This window comes from Miscanthus floridulus, chromosome 14 (genome assembly GCF_019320115.1).
Source record: "Miscanthus floridulus cultivar M001 chromosome 14, ASM1932011v1, whole genome shotgun sequence".
NCBI classification, from domain to species: Eukaryota; Viridiplantae; Streptophyta; class Magnoliopsida; order Poales; family Poaceae; genus Miscanthus; species Miscanthus floridulus.
Window position 1 is genome coordinate 93,864,100 of NC_089593.1, and position 18,558 is coordinate 93,882,657.

An 18,558-nucleotide genomic window follows, 5' to 3' on the forward strand; every position below is an offset into this window, starting at 1 on the left:
TAATTTTTTTCTTTCGCACCAAATCAGTCAGCGATATTTTCAGCCATGGTTTATAAGCCAATTCAGCCGAAACGAACAGGCTGCCTGTTTCTAGTTTCTTCTTCCAAATATTTTTTCCCTGGTGAACTGATATATGCACAAATTGCAAAGCCAGGTTATTTATGCATTGTTCCTTTCAGAGGTAAATGCAATCTAATTAGTAGGTTTCTATCAACAAACAGACCAAATAGTGGTTTCTGAATAGACAATACTATATTTTAATTAGACCAACCGAAAACAGTCAGCATGTTCAGTTGGCTGGTTCGTATCGTTGCTGGTTCGTGAAGAAGTACTGCTGGCTGGTTTGTGTGAGAGAAAAATACTATTTTGGCTGGAAATTTACGATCGTTTACGACAAACCACAGTCAAACGAACAGGCTTAGTGGCGTTTAAATGCCGTTGGATCCCCATAGGCGCCCCATTATCCAGATACCCAGCGGATCAAAGTTGAACTTGGATGCCCTCGAGCCCTTGTTTAGTTCTCTAAAAGTGCACTATGCAAAAAGAAGATTCATCGTCACATCAAACTTGCGGACGAAATCAAAAATTAATTGTACAGTTTGCTTTAACTTTGCGAGACGAATCTTTTGAGCCTAATTAATCAATGTTTGGACAATAATTCACAAATACAAACGAAATGCTACAGTGGAGAATCGTACACTATGCAAAGTTTACAGCAAACTTTGCCGAACTAAACGCGCCCCAACTTTTTCCTTGGTTTTTTTAACATGTCCTTGTCCTATACTCCATATGTCTTGGACAAAGAGTCGTCGGTTTTGTTCTCATCAGAACTTGAAATGTCTGGTGACCAACTTGTTTCACACCACACCTAGAAACTTGAAAAATGTCTGGCGAACAATTTCACACGTAGAAATGGAACTACGGTAGGTGCCAAATGTGTGCAATAACCAAGAAACCAATTGCTCCACTCCAACCAAAAGGCTATGACTATGAGGATTAATGATGACTGCAAACACTAGCCACGGATAGGGGATGGATAGATGACCAGTCATGCTAATGGATGGGGCAAATAAAGGCAAGGCAATCTTGTTGAGCAGTAAATGCTGACAGGGCACAACAACAGTGTCACCATATCCTCCTTGGTGTATATGCGCACCACTGTAGTACTTGCCTATAGGTTCCTGCCTTCCTGGCTCTGCACAAAGAGGGAAGCTTTGACCAATGTAAAAGTGCAAAGCGCCTAGAGTTCCTCCTTGTCCTTTCTCCTTTGCAAGGCAGCGCGTGTTTGTGATAGACTCGTTTAGTTTCTTGTTGTAAAGTTTTAAGATATCATATTGGATATCACAAGAGGGCGTCGTATAGGATATTCGGATACTAATAAAAAAGCAAATTACAGCGAGACAAATTTATTAAGCCTAATCAATCCATCATTAGCACATGTATTACTGTAGCATTTTATTGTCAAATTATGGGCTAATTAGGCTTAAAATATTCGTCTCGTAAAGTAGTTGCAATCTGTGCAATTAGTTATTTTTTAGTTTATATTTAATACTCCATGCATGTGTCCAAACATTCGATAGGATATGGTGTAAACTTTTGGGGAGGAACTAAACAAGACCTGAGTGTAATGGCAATGGAATGCATGTTCTATCTTGCTGGTGTAGTGTACTGACCACAGGCTCACATGCTTACACAAATGCTTCTGTTACAATTAAATAAGAAAAAAAATATTGTGGTTCCATGAGTTGCATACAAATAGTTCTAGTCCATGAGTAGCATACATATATTTATAGTTAAGGACTTAAAGTGATGTGCTTGTTGCAAAAAAGAAAAATAAGCAAGATAGATAGAGATCGATGGAGAGGGATGTCTGGTCTGGGTCTGAAAACCTTCGTCATGGGTCATGCATTGTGCTACATTTCTTGGCTTACTGTAGTGCTGACTGATATAGTGATACGAACAAGGATAGCTCTGCACCCTGCTGTCGGGTTGATGGTTCAGTCGTTTGCCATGAGAGCGTTCACATGCTTACATGCATCATATCTATCACCGTCGGTGCAACGAAAAAGCTAGCTGTTTTGTTTTTGTCTAATAAGCCTAAGAACTGCCGGAACTTGTCATCTTGGTCTCTATCCAGACACAAGCAACAAGTTTTCCACGTTTTTTTTTATCTTGTGCCCAAAATGCATGCATCCCCATCCGTGCTGGCGACCGACAGAGACGCCGAATTGTTAGGTCCATTTCGTCCATGATTATTGACATGTACACGCACCATGATATATACTGCTTTCTGGTAGCTGTTCTAACACCTGAAACTTAACACTTGACAGCTTATGGATATATAGGTGGATCGATGGACGGGAATGTATAGTAGCTGGCACCAATCATGATGGAGTCATCAAAAGGACCTTCATCCGGCCGGCCGGCTTCCTGCTTCCATGCATCTCCCTTTCAAAAAATATATATTTTTAAGGTGAGCAAAGTAGATAGTGACAATGCCTAAGTATGGCAATTCACTTTGCGAAAAGCTAAAAACAATTCCAATTCATTGCAATATTGCCAAGTACATTTTTTGGATCGTAGTTAATTTATTTATAGTACGTGGATGATGCTAAAAGTTGGTGAAACTAATATAATTAGCCGATGAAAGCCGGCCTGCTGCCATCCATGTGTTTTGGGAAATCAAAGTAGTTATTAGCTTATTCAGTTTTTATGGATCATTTAATTTGTTCACGTCCTAGGTAAAATCAAACTCGAATGGAATAAAGGAGTATGGTGCCATTGGGGGAAGGATCGGATGCCAAAAAAGAAAAAGTTTAAACCACAGCTAGGATCATTGGCCTTTGATTACTCTTATTTTAGTATAATATATCCCACAATGTTGTTTAGTTTGGACATAAGTGTTTGACACAGTCTAAGATCCTTAATTGCTCTCTGCATATTCAGGGATGGATAATAATTGGATATACCCTCACCTAGAGCTGCCAAGCTGAATTAAACAAGACAAATAATTCCATGGGAAGAAATTTCCATTGTAGCTAATAGCAGGCAAATAAAGAAGTGGATCTTGCTTGTGTGGCACAAACACTAAAGCATTTGTTTAGCCAGCATTTGACAAGACCTGTTTGTCCAGGCGTGCCCTAAAATAAGAGCACAATCAGTGCATTCTTTATAGAACCTTCTGATCCTCCGGCCTACAAGCCATTTTATTTTAAGTCAGTATATAACTGCTGGCAGTTTGGGTGATTGCATATGGTTAAGATGGTGACCCAGTTGGTTAGGTCAATTTAAGTTATTCATATGTGGACTTTTGATTTTTATTGCGGGTTTTTTAGTGTCCGTTGTCTATACCGTGTGTTACACATCACCGGAACCATTCACAAACTTACACAGCATGAATCAAACGAGATATTTGTATGTAGCATACTGCGTGCCGTGCTTTCTCGCTCTTCTCTCAATTCAAACACTAGAGTAGTAAAAATGACGAGGAAAAAGGAGCAAATTGCTTGCACAATTTAATTAATAAATTCGTTTTCTGTTCATTGTCCAGTTCTCTTCACATTAAACATTTATATAGCAAGCCGGTAGATATGTATAAGGTGAACGAAATAATAAGTTAATTACCATGGATAAGAAAAGAAAGCATATCCCCAAGACAATTAAGTATTCATGCATGTGTAGGCTCTGTGATTCTTATGTGAGGATCTGTCTGGGGCATATCATGGAACAAGATTTGCTTCGCACATGGGAAACCAAACCAACAAGGAGGTCTAGATCAGCTGGTAAGTTTGTATTAATTTAATTAAATCACTGATTACGGAGACTAACAATAGTACTAAAAGCGGACAAAGGTTGGTTTGTCTGGTAAGCAACGGACACGTGGCGTTCCCTAGGCACCTAATTCAAAGAGAAGCTTCTGTGGTTGAAAGCAATCAAAGAGGAAGACACATATAATATGGAGACAAATACAAATGGGTTAGGAATAAAGAAATGGTTGAGGGAAGAAGGCTGAGTAAGCAAGCAGGAACAGATCAAGAGCCCCCACACACTAAATTCAAGGACCATGACAGCAACTCCTACTCGCCTACCATCGTGTGGTGTGGCTAATAATAATAATTGAGCAGCAACGTCACCGCGATATCAGCAACAGCTTAGCTAATCAAAGAGCTGTATATATAATGTGCTCATTGCAAATTTTGAAGCCCCCCTTATATATTCTGCACCTTCTTTTTATTTGATTGACGACAGATCCAGCTTGTCACTGAAAGTACACAACAATGCAATCTCGAAACATAGATCAATAGTACCTACTATAAGTTTGAAACATATGTAGATCAATAGTAGAATAGTGCCTACCATAAGGTATACAAAACTCTTTGACAACTAGATTATATCGCCGTGTCTTATAATCCGAGGGAATTTATTTTTCTCTATGGTGTAATTTAGTCTATAATTTACCACCCGTGGAAACTGTTTGGCAGTTTCAGGGATGTTCATGGGTATGTATAGCCTGTATAAGAAACCCTCATAAGCAGCCATTAGTTACACCAAAAGGAGAGCTTACCAAGGCATCCAAAGAACAAGTTAGTGATCAAACTAATCATGCTGATAATTTTATCTAAAACCCACTCCTTTGAATAAGATATCAATGGCGGATGGTTGCTGGAACTGGCTTCAACTTGTAAGAGAGGACCATTGGTTTTCCTTGAAAAACAAAACATCCAATCAAAATGTTTCTCTGGTCTAACAAGGCACCATAGATATATAAGATTTGTCATCCATATTGCATATTATTCAGTTACTTGCTTATTATTTACTCGCCGTGTTTTAATAATGTGCTGTTTTTTTATGCGGTCCAGTACTGAAAATAATCATATTATCTTCTTCATCCTAACAAGTAAATACCATAGAAACAATTGAGTATTTTTTCTTTATTTTGATGACTTTGGTGACCTGATTGTTCAGGTGATGGTGGGGTAATTGAGAGCGAGGCTTTTACTAGAGTCACTCAAAAAATGTTATATAATTCCTGTAACAAATCTGGGATCGCTCATCCACTCAAAAAATGATATATAATTCATGTAACAAATCTGGGATCGCTCATCTTCACCAGATATTTGTCAGGTTTATAATATGCTACATACATACCCTCCTCACAAGGAAGCAAACTAAAGAGTGGAAAAGAGGTTAATTAGTGGGTGGTTACAGGAAAGTAAAAAAGATGGGATAGTAGATTGTAGAAGTAGCCAGTAGGATAAAAAGGAAGCATGCACTCACTCACTACAGACTACAGGTAGAGGTAGGGGGTGGATGGATGGATTTGTAATTTAAAGTCTAAGACAAGGCTGGATAGATTGTTTTTATATTAGGTCCACCCACTGGTTGTTAGCTTGGGAGATGAGATGAAGAGCATCCATCCATCCGTCCGTCCATCTGACCATCCCTAACCACAACACCCACTCCCAACCTCAACGTGTGCATAGCAAGCCCCCTTCCCCATGCAACCTTTGATTTGAAGAGAGGTTACCAAATCATCCACCGTTAACAGTACTTAATTAGCGCTATATCTCTGTCCTGGTTCATCATATCCGTTGCCTTGGGATTATGTCCAAGTTATAGTTCACGTGTGCTAAGGTCATTAAATATAGGTATCATTGTTAAGACGTGTGATAACAGGGTAAAAAAAAGGTGGTGCTAGTATTTCACTTATATGACTTCACTGGAAGTTAATTGGTAAGAACTATCTAGTAATAGTTAGGGGCGGAATTGAGAGGTGACTCTTATATTGCATCACCTTCCGCTCAACAACTTTTTTTGCTACCTATATTAGAAATGTATTCGAGAATATATATATATATATACACACACACTGGACCCACAGCTGTGGAATATATATATATTGCCTTTCTTGTTGTAGTATTCATGATAAGCTCTGGTAGCTTTTTTTTCTTTCTTTGGAATATCTTCCCCCCTTTATTTGCATCTATAACATGTGAATTTGTTAATGTTCAATGCAGCTGCTGGGTGGTACATGTTCCCATATGCTAATTACTACTAGTAAGCTCCAATTTAACATTGCAACAATATTGTGCGGCTAATAAGCCAGCTCTGCAATTTGGTGCAGAAAGAAATGAGGGGGGGTTTGGTTTGGTTTGGTTGGTGGACCCGTGCCATCGCGTAAGCTCGTGGACCACATGAACCACCCAAGGAGGCAATGCAAGGGGGGGGGGGGGGGGGGGGGGGGGGGGGGGGGCGGGGGGATGGCCTGGCCGCCCCCACCACTAATGACTTCTCTCATTGGGGCGTTCATGTCCCACGTGATAAATCCCCTTGCCTCCATGCCTTTGTCCTCAAATGATGTCACGATTCTGCGTATCTCGCCCATCAGCTAGCTTCCATCACCCCCCCACCCCCCAAAAAAAAGCCAGATGCACTAGGAGCACTGATGGAAGAAGTCATTAGTAATTTCCAATGCAATCTGCAGGTTTTCATCCTTGATCAGGAAAGCCATGATAAGACTATGCACTTTGTTGTGTTGGGTTGTTTTTGATTTTGGTTGAATACGAAATGAGATCGTGTTTGGTTGCACGTATACATCAAAGTTTTGAGTGTCTGACACATGGGCCCCTGTACCATGCGTGTATGAAGCCATCCCGGCTCGCGAGGGAAGGTGAAATTAAGAAGACGGAGGCGTGCGGGATAGAAGGGGCAGATGAACGGAACAAAACAGGCAAAACATGCAAGAAGGGGAACCAAACATGGCCACAGTGGACCACTTGGTGCCGGATCCGAACGGCGCGAGCAGCGCAACCAATCACGGCCTAACCGAATGATTTTGTTTTTACTGCACAAGACAAATCCACCTAAATAAGCAAACAGCACAAGGGTTGCTATGTGCTGCTGTAGCTAGGCCTTGATTGCAAGTTTTTTCACTCTCTCTCCATCACATTAAATCTTTGGACACAGAGTATTAAATATAGATAAAAAATAACTAATTACACAGTTTGATTGTAAATTACGAGACGAATCTTTTGAGCCTAGTTAGACCATGATTGGATAATAATTATCAAATACAAATGAAAGTGCTACAGTGTCCAATATTAATTCCTGACCCCACTCTGAACAACAATGAGAGATGCCTAGGCTTTGTCGTAAAGAAACAACTCGGCAAGTAGCTGCCGAGGGCTCCTACTCCTGTGGTTGTTACACCAGCAAATAACTCCAAGTTGCGAACAGTAGGGAAGGGGATTAGTTAAAGGCAGGGTAATCCTGGCCTGCTCAGCTCAACAGCAACCAATTCATTTAATAAAAGGAGGAAAAAACATTTCTTTTGGAGGGAGGCACGCATTATTCCATATTTGGTGCTGTTGTTAGTGGGTGCTGCTAGCCAAGCACAGCTTCAGCTTCTTCTCCCACCCTTTTCCATATCACTCAAGGAGGAGAGGGAAGGAGGGAGCTCAGACTCTTGCTGGCTGCAGAGGAGGAGGTGGAGAGGAGGGAGAAACAGAGACAGAAGGGAGCTCCTTTTTCTTTCTGGAATTGTTATTTTATCCTGGGAAGGATCTGATTTTGTTCCCATATTGGGAGGATTGATTATCTTTCTCAGCTCTCCCCTTCTTCCCCTCCCCTCGACCCTCAGCCTCAACAAGATCAGCTTTGCTGTGGAGGCAATCCCTGCCTGCCTGCCTTGTTGCCTGCTCCTCCAGTGCCCCCCATGAGAGGAGCACACCACACCTTCAGGTCCAGCTCGTCTTCCCTCCCATTTTCTTATTGCCTCGCCTTGTAACATCTGCACCTCCTCCATGGCTCCATGCTGCCGCAGCAGCAGGAGCAGACGAATTTCTTATCTCCGGTTCGCGGATGAAAAACACTCTGAATTCTGGTTCTCTTGCTGTTCTTGGATTCCCGGGCTGCTCTTGCTTCCTTGGATTAGCAGAGTTGGTAGGGTGCTGCTGTTTCTTCTCTCTGAATTTGGAGGAAAAGATTGAGCTCTGATTTTACTTTAGTTGGATACGGATGATAAGATGATCTTTTCTTGTGCTGGCGTTGAGTTTTCTTGTAGAATCCAAAGCTCCCAAGGAGAAAAGATGCTCCTTTTTTACATTGAGGAGACATGCGTTCACCAAAGTTCTTCCCTTTCTTGCTCTACCAACTACTACTGATGCTCGCGAACCACATATCCGATTCGTTTGAATTCTTTGTTTCTAGCGTCCTCTTTTCCAACTGGCAACCCACTCGTTTCGTTGGGTATCTTGGCTAATAATTTGAACTTATTGGTCCTTTCGAGTTGGATTTATGACTGAATTTTACAAGTTTTCCTCGTTCCTCTTTGGATGTTTGCATGAATGAAAGCCAAGCTCTTAAAGCTCTGTTCCCTTTACTCCTAACCTTTTTTGTGGTACTTCTTGTGTTGTGTTGGAATTACTGCACCCCAAGTGCTTTTTCGACCAAGGAAATCTTACGTCTTTTCATCAGAATTAACTGCTGCTTTTGTTCTCTAGTACTAGTACTAGCTTGTAACAGCAAAGTTTTTGCCTTGGAGCTCTCTCCTGGTTTCACCCCCTTTTATGTCGTAAATAAATATAGTCTCTACTAGAAAGATTTTTTTTTTTTTTGCCTCAAAACTGTGGACTAGGAGGCTAAGCAGTTTTATCTCTTCTCCCAGATTGATCAGAAAAGGCTTTGTTCGAATTGGTAACACGCCCGTGAGGACCCAGTCTATTGATTAAACAAGGTACTGCATAGAAATGAGCAGTACTCTCAAGATTCTGCTTTTCAAACTCCAACAAGCTATTCGTTCAATTCTCCTTTCCATGAGATATAGTTTATATCCAGCCTCTTGTTCCGTTATTAAAAAAAAGTTTATATCCAGCCGTGTTTCTAAATAATATTGGCCCAATTATTTGATTTTGGTTTCTTGCGACGTGTGATTGTCTATCTTGGTATAACAAATGGAATTCACAAGCATATACTCTTGTTTATCATGATAACGGAGGCAGTGCTCTCGATCCAATCTAAAAGTGAAAGAGGACCACCTGTGCCTCCAGCCTGCCAATCGGCTCATCGAATTTTCAGTCCATATGTTCTCACTTCTACTGCAAATTTTGTATTAAACCCTTTTGCGTACAAAGTTTCTGTTGAATCCATTTCCGTTTCACTGAACTGCTTTGCAAATAAATTGGTGTGTCATTTTATTTATACTGCAGAGAAGATAAACTTTATCAATCTTGAATTTTATTAAAGCTTCCTATCTGACCCACTTTGCTTCACTCAATTGCAGGAAAGCTGTAAGCGAAAGGTTTCTGTCGGCTGCTGAAAGTTGATTCATCAGTCAATTTCCAAGGTGGTTCTGCATACGCAGTATCTTTTGCAGTAATCTTGATCAGCGAGCGGCCAGAACTGTATGATGGCTACTTATTACTCGAGCCAGGGCAGTGAAAGGGACTCACAGAACATGTATTCTAGAGACCCCGGCAATGCATCCTATCCGATGCCATCGGCTCTAGGGAACTTGCTTTATCTGAACAATTCTGCTTCTGGACCATACACAGAGTTCAGTGGCATTCTACAGTCCCAGCAGAATTGCATAGAGATGCCTGAACCTGGCCATCCTTCAGTGATGTCCCAAGACTCATCTGCAAGGGAGTCCGACATGCTTGGTTCCCACCAGGGGCAGCGCTCTTTCGGCCTAGTCAAAGATATGAAGAACGAGATGTTGATGCATATGATGGATGGATCACAGAGCAGTGCAGCTGATCTCATCCATGATGATGCCCAAAATGGTATACAGCTTGATTTTGGTGTTCTGAACAACCACGGCTCGTCGAACATTCCCTCGGTGCAAGGCCAAGGTTTATCTCTCAGCCTCAACACACAAATCCTGGCACCTTCCTTGTCATACTGGTCTGTCAAACCAGATATGTTGTCGCCACACTCTTACCATGATAGTCTTCGAGTCGATGACATCCGAATGAAGAGTATGCAGTCCGAGTCCTCACGGGCAATCCGGAACTCAAGGTATCTGAAAGCAGCTCAAGAGCTGCTTGATGAAGTTGTGAACGTTTGGAAGAACATCAAGCAGAAAGCCCAGAAAGAACAGGTAGAAGCAGGAAAGACGGATGGCAAAGAGACCGAGGGAGGGCCGAAAAGTGAGGGTGTGTCCTCTAATCCGCAGGAATCTGGTGCCAATGCAGCACCGGAGCTTTCTACTGCTGAGAAGCAAGAGCTTCAGAACAAGATGGCAAAGCTGATGGCAATGTTGGATGAGGTGGGTGACACTATTTGTCCACTATCACGTGCTTTTCTTTTGCAATAAAACTGCAACAGTCAACATCACTTCTTTTTTTATTACTGTAGATACAGCGTTTCGTAGCTTAGAACATGGATTCGTAGAGTTCATCCTGTAAGACTTTGGATAAAACGTTTATTTATTTTTATTTAACAACCATTTAATGCTGAGGAAACATATTCCAGGTGGACCAGAAATACAAGCACTACTACCACCAAATGCAAAGTGTGGTTTCGTCTTTTGATATGGTAGCTGGGCCTGGAGCTGCCAAGCCTTACACTGCAGTTGCTCTCCAAACAATCTCACGACACTTCCGGTGCCTCAAGGATGCTATCAATGATGAGATTAATGTCATCAGGAAGAAGCTCGGGGAGGAAGAAAATTCATCTGGCAAGGAGGGAAAACTAACTCGTCTCCGGTACATCGATCAACAGCTTAGGCAACAACGAGCTTTCCAACAGTATGGCATGATCCCACAAAATGCTTGGAGGCCACAGAGAGGGCTTCCTGAAAACTCTGTTACCATTCTTCGTGCTTGGCTCTTTGAGCATTTCCTTCACCCGTAAGCAGCTTCCCATGTGGCGCTTTATTCAGTATTCCTTGTGTTCTTTTTCTTGTTCCTCACCATCTGTCATGACATTATCTTGCAGGTACCCTAAAGATTCTGAAAAATTGATGCTAGCAAGGCAAACAGGCTTGACAAGGAGTCAGGTAATGTTTCTTATTCGTATTTTTCCTGGTCCATATTCCAGTTCACATGTGCATAGCAGCTGATATAGTACTGCTGAATGCTGAATGCGCCTCAAACATGTAGTCAAATGCCAGAGGCTGTTCACCATTATGGTTATTCTTGCCTTTGATGTTCCTATCCTGAAACTGTTGCTACTTGTATGATTTCATCGATGCATCTTGACAGAGGACAACATACCCTTTTACTAGATTAACATCTCCTACTTAAGTTATTTGGGTTTTACTATTCAATATCTCTATATTCTGACTGTACTTTCATGCCTCTCCAGATTTCAAACTGGTTCATCAATGCCCGTGTCCGCCTCTGGAAACCGATGATCGAGGACATGTACAAAGAAGAGATTGGAGATATCGAGCAAGACTCCAATTCTTCCTCCGACAACGCGTCAAGAAGCAAGGGCAAGATGGCATCTTCTGAAGACAAGGAGGACCTGAGAAGTTCTACGCCTCGGGTCTGCGAGAGCAGCCAGCTGAGCGAGTCAAGAGCCAGCATGAGGACCATGAACGTCAGCGGTGGAGCACCCATGGGATTCCAGAACGAGCCGAACCCTGACGACAGCTTCATGAACCTGATGCTGAAGGACCAACGATCAAACGAAGAAGATGGCGGCCTCCTCCTCCACAATGCTGTGGCGCAGCACCAAGATGAGAACGCCCGGTTCATGGCTTACCACCTGGCGGAACTTGGGAGGTACGGGAACGGCAATGTATCGCTCACCCTGGGGCTGCAGCACTCCAGCAGCAGCCTCTCGGTTCCGAACGCCCAGCAGAGCTTCCCCGGTGTCGGTGTCGGAGACCATGACATCTACAATGCCACCGCTCCTCTCGGTGTCAGCGTGGCGTCTTCGGACTACGAGTCGATGAACCAGATGGATCAACGGCAGCGGTTCGCGCAGTCACCCCTTCTGCATGATTTTGTGGCTTGAATGCTCATTTGCTCATACATCAGATGATTTGTAGCACCTGCCGGCCGGCCGGGTGAATAATATATATATACATATATATGCCTGAAAAGGAGCGTTGTTGGGTTGTAGCCTGTAGTTTCAATTGGATACAGATTGGAGGTATAGCAGGAAATGTAATATAGCGTAGGTGGTTGGGGTGATAGGGTAAAAAAAGGATCTTGTAAAGATGAAACACACTATACTATACGTGTAAAAGCTTGTGATTTGGGGTCACCATACTGTAAAGTAATGGCTACTTAGGGTCCAGGAATATATTGGTACATGATGAATGTTCGAATGGGACCGAGCCAGCTAGAGGAGCAATCAAGATTTAAAAGCATTTCTGTGAATTCATCACATCTAGTGTGCGAATGTTCTAGCTGCTGCAGACTCAAAAATCATGTTCAGATAACAGCTGCTAGAAACCTGCACTGCTCCAAGCTGTGCCATATCTATGAGTTGCATATCTCAGAAGAAGGTGCAATTGTTTCAAGTCTAGCAACCTATGAGATTTATGCAAATGCAAGAAGCAAAACATTTGGCCATATTTATGAGAACAAAACTGACGAGCTTCTAGTTTTAGGTCAGCTTGTTGCGAGTCAATTCTATCACCTCAGCAGAAGGAAAAGGCCGCACCTTGCGCAGTTCGTTTGCACTAGAAAAGTTCAATAACGCGCCTTGGCACACTTCCTACTTGTAATTTGCTCCGATCAAACAAAACTACTAAGCCAAGCAAAAAATATATAAAGGGCGGTCAGGCATGTCGTCAAAAGCATCTCTGTGAATTCATCACTTCAGTTAACAGCTTCATCAAGCACTGCACCTGCACTGGCATGCTTCCGTACACAAGCAGGGCGTGAGAACGTTGTAGCTGCGGCTACCCCAATCATATCAAGATAGTTAGCAGCATATGGTGGTCTAAACTGCCGCTACCCTCCGTGAATTATACACTACAGAAAAATAAGTAGCATCGTTTCAGGTCTAGCAACATAGGTCGATGTAAAAGTAGGCAACCATCCGAGTGTTTTGTCAATTCTACGACAACAAAATTGAAGAGCTTCCAGTTCTGCGTCAGCTTCTTGAAGGCATCAACTACTTCAGGTGGTCTTGAGGTCCATCGCCTCCCTGCAACAACCAGTTAGTTGACCATAAGGACATGAAGCAAAAGAGGATGCCTAGACTCAGACAAGGTATTGGAGCACAGTGGAGCAACAGCTAGTAGCTACATACTATCCAGACACATCCATATCATTCTAGGAAATTAGGAGGAAAACATGGATTGGATCTCCTACCAAAGCAATTTCTCCATCTCTTCACTTTCAGGGTCCAACTCCAAGCCACGATTGAATGCATCATAAGCACTGTCATAATCCTGAGCAAGGCAAGTGCGTAGTCCATTTAGATAGCAGATAAGGAACAGCAGAGATTGTTAATCTGTATGTAATCTTCGGTTGTTGGACCTCCAGAAACATCAGGGCAGCTCCTTGCCGGTAGTAGGCCTTCCCCCACTTCGGGCGCAGATGTTTGCATTTCATAGCATCAAGCAAAGCCTTCTTTCCATCACCCAGGCGAAGCCAGCAAAGGCTCCTGTTTGAGAACAATGTAGCGTCGAACTGATCAACCTTCAAGGCCTGCAGTCAACAAGACAGTATCAAGTTCTTTTGCTGTCGCCACATCCTAGAAACCACCACTTAATTTAGAACAGTCATTTGCCATTTGCTCTGTAGGTAGGATGGACAAAATTGAAATGCCATGTAGAATGGCAACTCAAATGCAGAATTGCTCCAAAAGAAACCAGAGCAGGTATCAGGTATCATGTATTGCTGAGGTGATTCTAGTCTTTTTAAGGAGCCGCATGGGTAGTATAGTATAAATATAAAGATGTGACTGGGGAAGTTTCGATAAGTCAACTTATAACAAGATCACCCAAACAAAGGGAAAGGGAGTCAAGATGAACAGCTTTGGACCCCCACCAAAAAAAAAGGCAGGACAAACACAGGAAATCGTACATTGAGGGCACTAGGCAACGAAACACCAAAGGAAGAACATGATCCATGGATCTACCTCCAAATGAAAGTGATGTGTAAGAACATACCTGTGTGTAGAATACTGACGCGTTTAGATAATCCTCCTTACTAAATGCATCAGCTCCTTGTCTTTTCAGCTCGGACTTCTTCTTTTTGACAAATGCATCATCCTAAACAGCTCACAGCAAACTGAGTCAGACATAGGTCAAACAATCCAGTGCATGTAGACAAGAAGAGTCAATGGTATAACAAGTTGTTAAGGTGAAGTGGAACAATAAGGGAAACATTTTTTATCATTGTATTGCTTATCGCTGTAACAGTCCCAGTTCTTACTTTCCAATTCCAGACAGAAAAATAATCATTTGAGTATGTGTAAGAAAGAAAACTGGTCTACATGGTCCTTTGAATAGTATCAGAGTTAAGGAATCTCCTAAACCTATTCAAGAAAGCATCATTCAATCAAATAGGAGTTTAGGGAGCAGCTCAGATACATCTCTCATGCTATTAAACACACATGCATAGCACATTTGACAGGTCAATGGAAACTCATTGATTGTTGATTTCTCAAGTATGCAAAGTTATGACCATAATTGTACAGGGAATGAATGTGCACATGAGTGTTGATGATGCATGGTCTTGTTGATGGCATACCTCTAGTTGCATGACTTCCATGTATACATGACTAATTACTCCGTTAACACTCCAATCTGCCACTGTTGGAATTTTGGAAGTGACAGGAAATAGAAGTTCAACATCTTCCCATGTACCATACTCAGCAGCCAATTCTATTGGCAGCCTGCCAAACTGTTGAGCAAACAAACATATTGAGGGGATGAAGTATAGAATTTTTAAAAGAAAAAGAATAACAAATTGAGCCTTCTCCAACTAAATACTATTAATTATTGAAGAACTATGCTCCAGCAGCAGCTACACTAAATCCTGAACAAAATCAAAGTAATCGCCCTAAATACTATTAATTCTTGAAGAACTATGCTCCAGCAGCAGCAACTCTAAATCCTGAACACAATCAAAGTAATCGCCTAACAAAGTACTTACTGATCCAGAATGCAAGCACTTCTGAATCCATTCCATACGCAGACCAATGCAATGACTATTAATTCACTACCGCCATAGCAGGTTAAGGAAACCTATTATGCTGCAACCATCTATATATTCCTGACATACTAAAATAAAAGACTCGCCAAAACAGTAATGAGGTTATGCAGAAAATAGGTAAGCCAGCAAAGCAGTCAGACCACACCTTACTATTTACTTCTAAGCTCTAATAACACATAGACCTTGTTCCGTCATAAGAGCATTTTTGCATGGCATCATGTTTGCGTATTACATCATACCAGCATTGCATATGTGTATTAGACAGCGCTATGGAAGATATAAAATCAAGCAGATCACTATAGTGATGCATGCAACAAGAAGCAAATCTCACTGTGTCAGGAACATTTGGATTTGCACCAGCTTCCAACAAGCACTTGATAGCTTCAGTCAAACCTTTCTCTGCAGCTTTTGCCAAAGGATTATAAGATCCAAAACCATTCACATCAGCTCCAGCCTACAAACGTAATTTAAGACAAGGCAATCATACGCTTTCTCCATAAACCGATGACTAACACAGACTTAATTACATAACTAGACCCAGCATCAGTTACGGAAATTCTACTGCAGTCAGAATGCAGCAAACAGCTTACCTGAACCAAAAGTTTCAAACAAGGCATAGAAGAGTGTTTTAATGCCATGCTTAATGGTGTAACTTCATCATTCATACGCTCATTGGGCTGCAAGAACAAAAAAAATCAATATCAATTCTAAAATAAAAACCCGCACTTGAGAAGCAAAGAATTTAAAAAGGGCGTACCCAGTGCAGAGAGCTCCCGCTCTGTGCGGGGTCTAGGGAAGGGTGTTAGTGGCAAGCCTTACCCTCGCCTGTGCAATGCGAGGAGACCGCGACTCGAACCCGGGACCTTCCGGTCACAGGCGGTAAGACTCTACCGCTTGCACCAGGCCCGCCCTTCAAAGAAGCATAAAATTTCAGATGAAAAAAAACAATAGTATCCTATTGAAGTGTAGGTTATATGTTCCTAATGTCCTATTTGAGTTTCAGGACCTCAGAGCTGCTTATGTCTGGGTGCCCAGTTACCCATGTCTTTGATCAGGGTCACACATCAGCAGCTCAGAGAAACTGAGAATACAACTGGGAACAATGGGAGAGAGCAGTGAACCGTGCAGCTTCCAGAGCAAATAAAAATAAGAGTTATAGTTAGCACATACATCTGCACCATGCTCCAATAAAATCTTCACAATGCTAGGATATCCTCTGAAAGTAGCAATGAGCAGTGGGGTCAAGCGACTTGATTCCCCATCAACACTAACTCCTTTAGAAAGCAGGAATTTGGCTATTTCAGACCGCCCTGAAGAAACATATGAAAAAACAGATGGTCACAGAATGTATAGTTAATAAAGGATTTATGGGGAAATAAGTTTCAAATTTCAATAGCGCTACAACAAATAAGCTGTTTTCGATCACAATTCCTTGAAGGACATACATGGAATGATGGAAACCAATGATTATCCTACTAGATTAACAAATTATGAATTATATCTACAGAAAAGGCATCTTTTTTCTCAAAGCAAAGAGAAAGCTATAGCTTTTTTTTCTTTGAGGGTGAAAGAGAAAGTTATAGCTTCAGTAACTAGAACCAAGCACATGAAAAATAATATCCTGACGGAAGACACATGAATTAATTGAGAAATACAGTGCTTACAAATGATGATACATAGATTTCAAACAGAATATTTTATGTAATTGAGGGCAGACAATTTGAAATGCTGTGACAAATATGAAAAACACTTTCTGAAGACAATATAGCATGCACACATTAATTGACAAAAGCTTGTAAAGTCCATACCGCCCTCTGCAGCTGAATGAAAAAGACTCATTCCTTTATGCTGATGATGAACATCAGCGCCGTGATCAACAAGAAACCGCAAGGCTGGCAGGTTCCCATATAGCACGGCATGCATCACGGGTGTGAAGCCTCGCAGGGTATCAGCCTTGTTGACGTCAATTTTGAGATCCTTGACCAGATACTGGAGGACAGGCATGCAGCCACTGTCACAAGCGGCGTGGAGGGCGTACGTGCCGAGGAAGTGGGTGTTGGCCAAGGTGTCCTGAAGCCCTTTCCCCTCAGTGTCAATGATCTTTGCGATCTCTTCAGTGATGAAAAGAATGAGATGGAGGGGGAGAAAACAGGAAAAGGGAATAATTTAGTTACGAATCATGGTAAGAGCATGTAAATCAGGAAGCACTAACATTTTCTTTAAACATCACAATTTTATTCAAATCAAAATGAACGAAACTCTGCCATGTGCAGCACCAGAGCTAGCATCGAGGTAATTAGTAGTTAAGATGCTTTTGTGATTGGCAGTACAAGCTGTGATTTTTTTTTTTTTTTTTTTTTTTTTTTTGCAATAACTGAACCATACATGATCAAAAGAAAACATCTGTATGTATGACCGTATATAACTAGCAAACTTGTTCATTTCATTTCCTACATTGCGGCCATGTAACTTGTGGTGGAGAACTGGAGATGCACCAAGCCATGTGCTTGGAATTAGGTAAGTCCCAACACAGCACATGGATCGATCGATCCGTGTAAAGATTAAACCCCCTAATCTGACAGCAACACTTCCCCTAACGTAAAAGGCAAAAAAGGCAAAACCCTGAGCCGTGGCGCGGTGTACCGGGGGGAGAGGGGGGTTTACGCAGGCAGCACGTACCCTTGAGGCGGCGGATGTCACCGTAGTAGGCGGCGACGAGGAGGCCCGCCTGGGGAGGCCAGTTGTCCCAATCTGCTCGGAACCAGAATCGCAAATGCAGCAGCGGTCAGTGAGTGAGATGGGGAGGGTTTAGCGGATTCCGAAGAAGAAAAAAAATCGATCGGGGGAGCAAGGCAAAAGCAAAGCACACGACGAACCTTTGCCGAGGACGAGGTCGAAGGCGTCCGGCAGCGACACCTCCCGGCGCGGCATCCTCTCTCCTCTCCGGTAGCGGTACGGCAAGCTAGGGTTGGCTCAGGCGCGGCGGCCTCGAATGGATCGATCGAGCGAGCGGGGAAGAGAGTGGTCGGGGTGTGGGGGGTGGGCAGTGGGTTAAAAGGAGGAGACAGGCGGGAGGGCAGTGGGAGCTCGACACGTGTGCTCCCCCCCCCCCTCTGTGGCTCTGCCTCTGGAACAGAGGGTTAGCGATTTTTTTTAAATAAGGCCTATCGGCATCTTGTTGGCCGATAGGATCCTAGCCAGTCGGCCCCTCCGCTCGGCCAATGCTGACTGATCTATCGGCCTTTCAAGGGCCGACTGTTCTCATCGGCCCTCCAGTTGCCGACAGGGTTCCGAGGGCCGTTGGGCAGCCGACATGCTGCTATATATATATCAAATTTTTATATAAAAATATCTAGATTTGCAATTAATCATTAAAAAATATTATTTAAAAAAGTTTCGAGGGCTAGCCTGCTCTGCCCGTTTGAATTCCATC

The 18,558-nt window shown here is 42.5% G+C and overlaps 2 protein-coding genes across 3 annotated transcripts; one reads left to right on the forward strand and one right to left on the reverse strand.

Moving 5' to 3' along the window:
* Positions 1-7,315: 7,315 nt before the first annotated feature.
* Positions 7,316-12,280, forward strand: LOC136505609 (BEL1-like homeodomain protein 7). 2 transcript variants are annotated; one of them, XM_066500768.1, is made up of 6 exons: positions 7,316-7,740; positions 8,666-8,734; positions 9,281-10,267; positions 10,474-10,850; positions 10,939-10,999; positions 11,308-12,280. In XM_066500768.1, the coding sequence occupies exons 3-6, from the start codon at positions 9,404-9,406 to the stop codon at positions 11,962-11,964; spliced, it is 1,959 nt and encodes a 652-aa protein (XP_066356865.1). In that variant the 5' UTR covers positions 7,316-7,740; positions 8,666-8,734; positions 9,281-9,403; the 3' UTR covers positions 11,965-12,280. The 2 variants fall into 2 exon arrangements, with proteins under 2 accessions (XP_066356865.1, XP_066356866.1); XM_066500769.1 differs by lacking the exon at positions 8,666-8,734.
* Positions 12,281-12,588: 308 nt separating this feature from the next.
* LOC136505611 (uncharacterized) lies at positions 12,589-18,156 on the reverse strand. Its single transcript, XM_066500770.1, has 11 exons — positions 18,002-18,156; positions 17,805-17,876; positions 16,934-17,236; positions 16,296-16,435; positions 15,716-15,802; positions 15,457-15,579; positions 14,661-14,813; positions 14,078-14,179; positions 13,443-13,613; positions 13,275-13,354; positions 12,589-13,107 (listed from the first exon to the last, which is right to left on the reverse strand). Exons 1-11 carry the CDS (start codon positions 18,054-18,056, stop codon positions 13,080-13,082), a joined length of 1,314 nt encoding a protein of 437 aa, XP_066356867.1. The 5' UTR covers positions 18,057-18,156; the 3' UTR covers positions 12,589-13,079.
* Between the last annotated feature and the right edge of the window lie 402 nt (positions 18,157-18,558).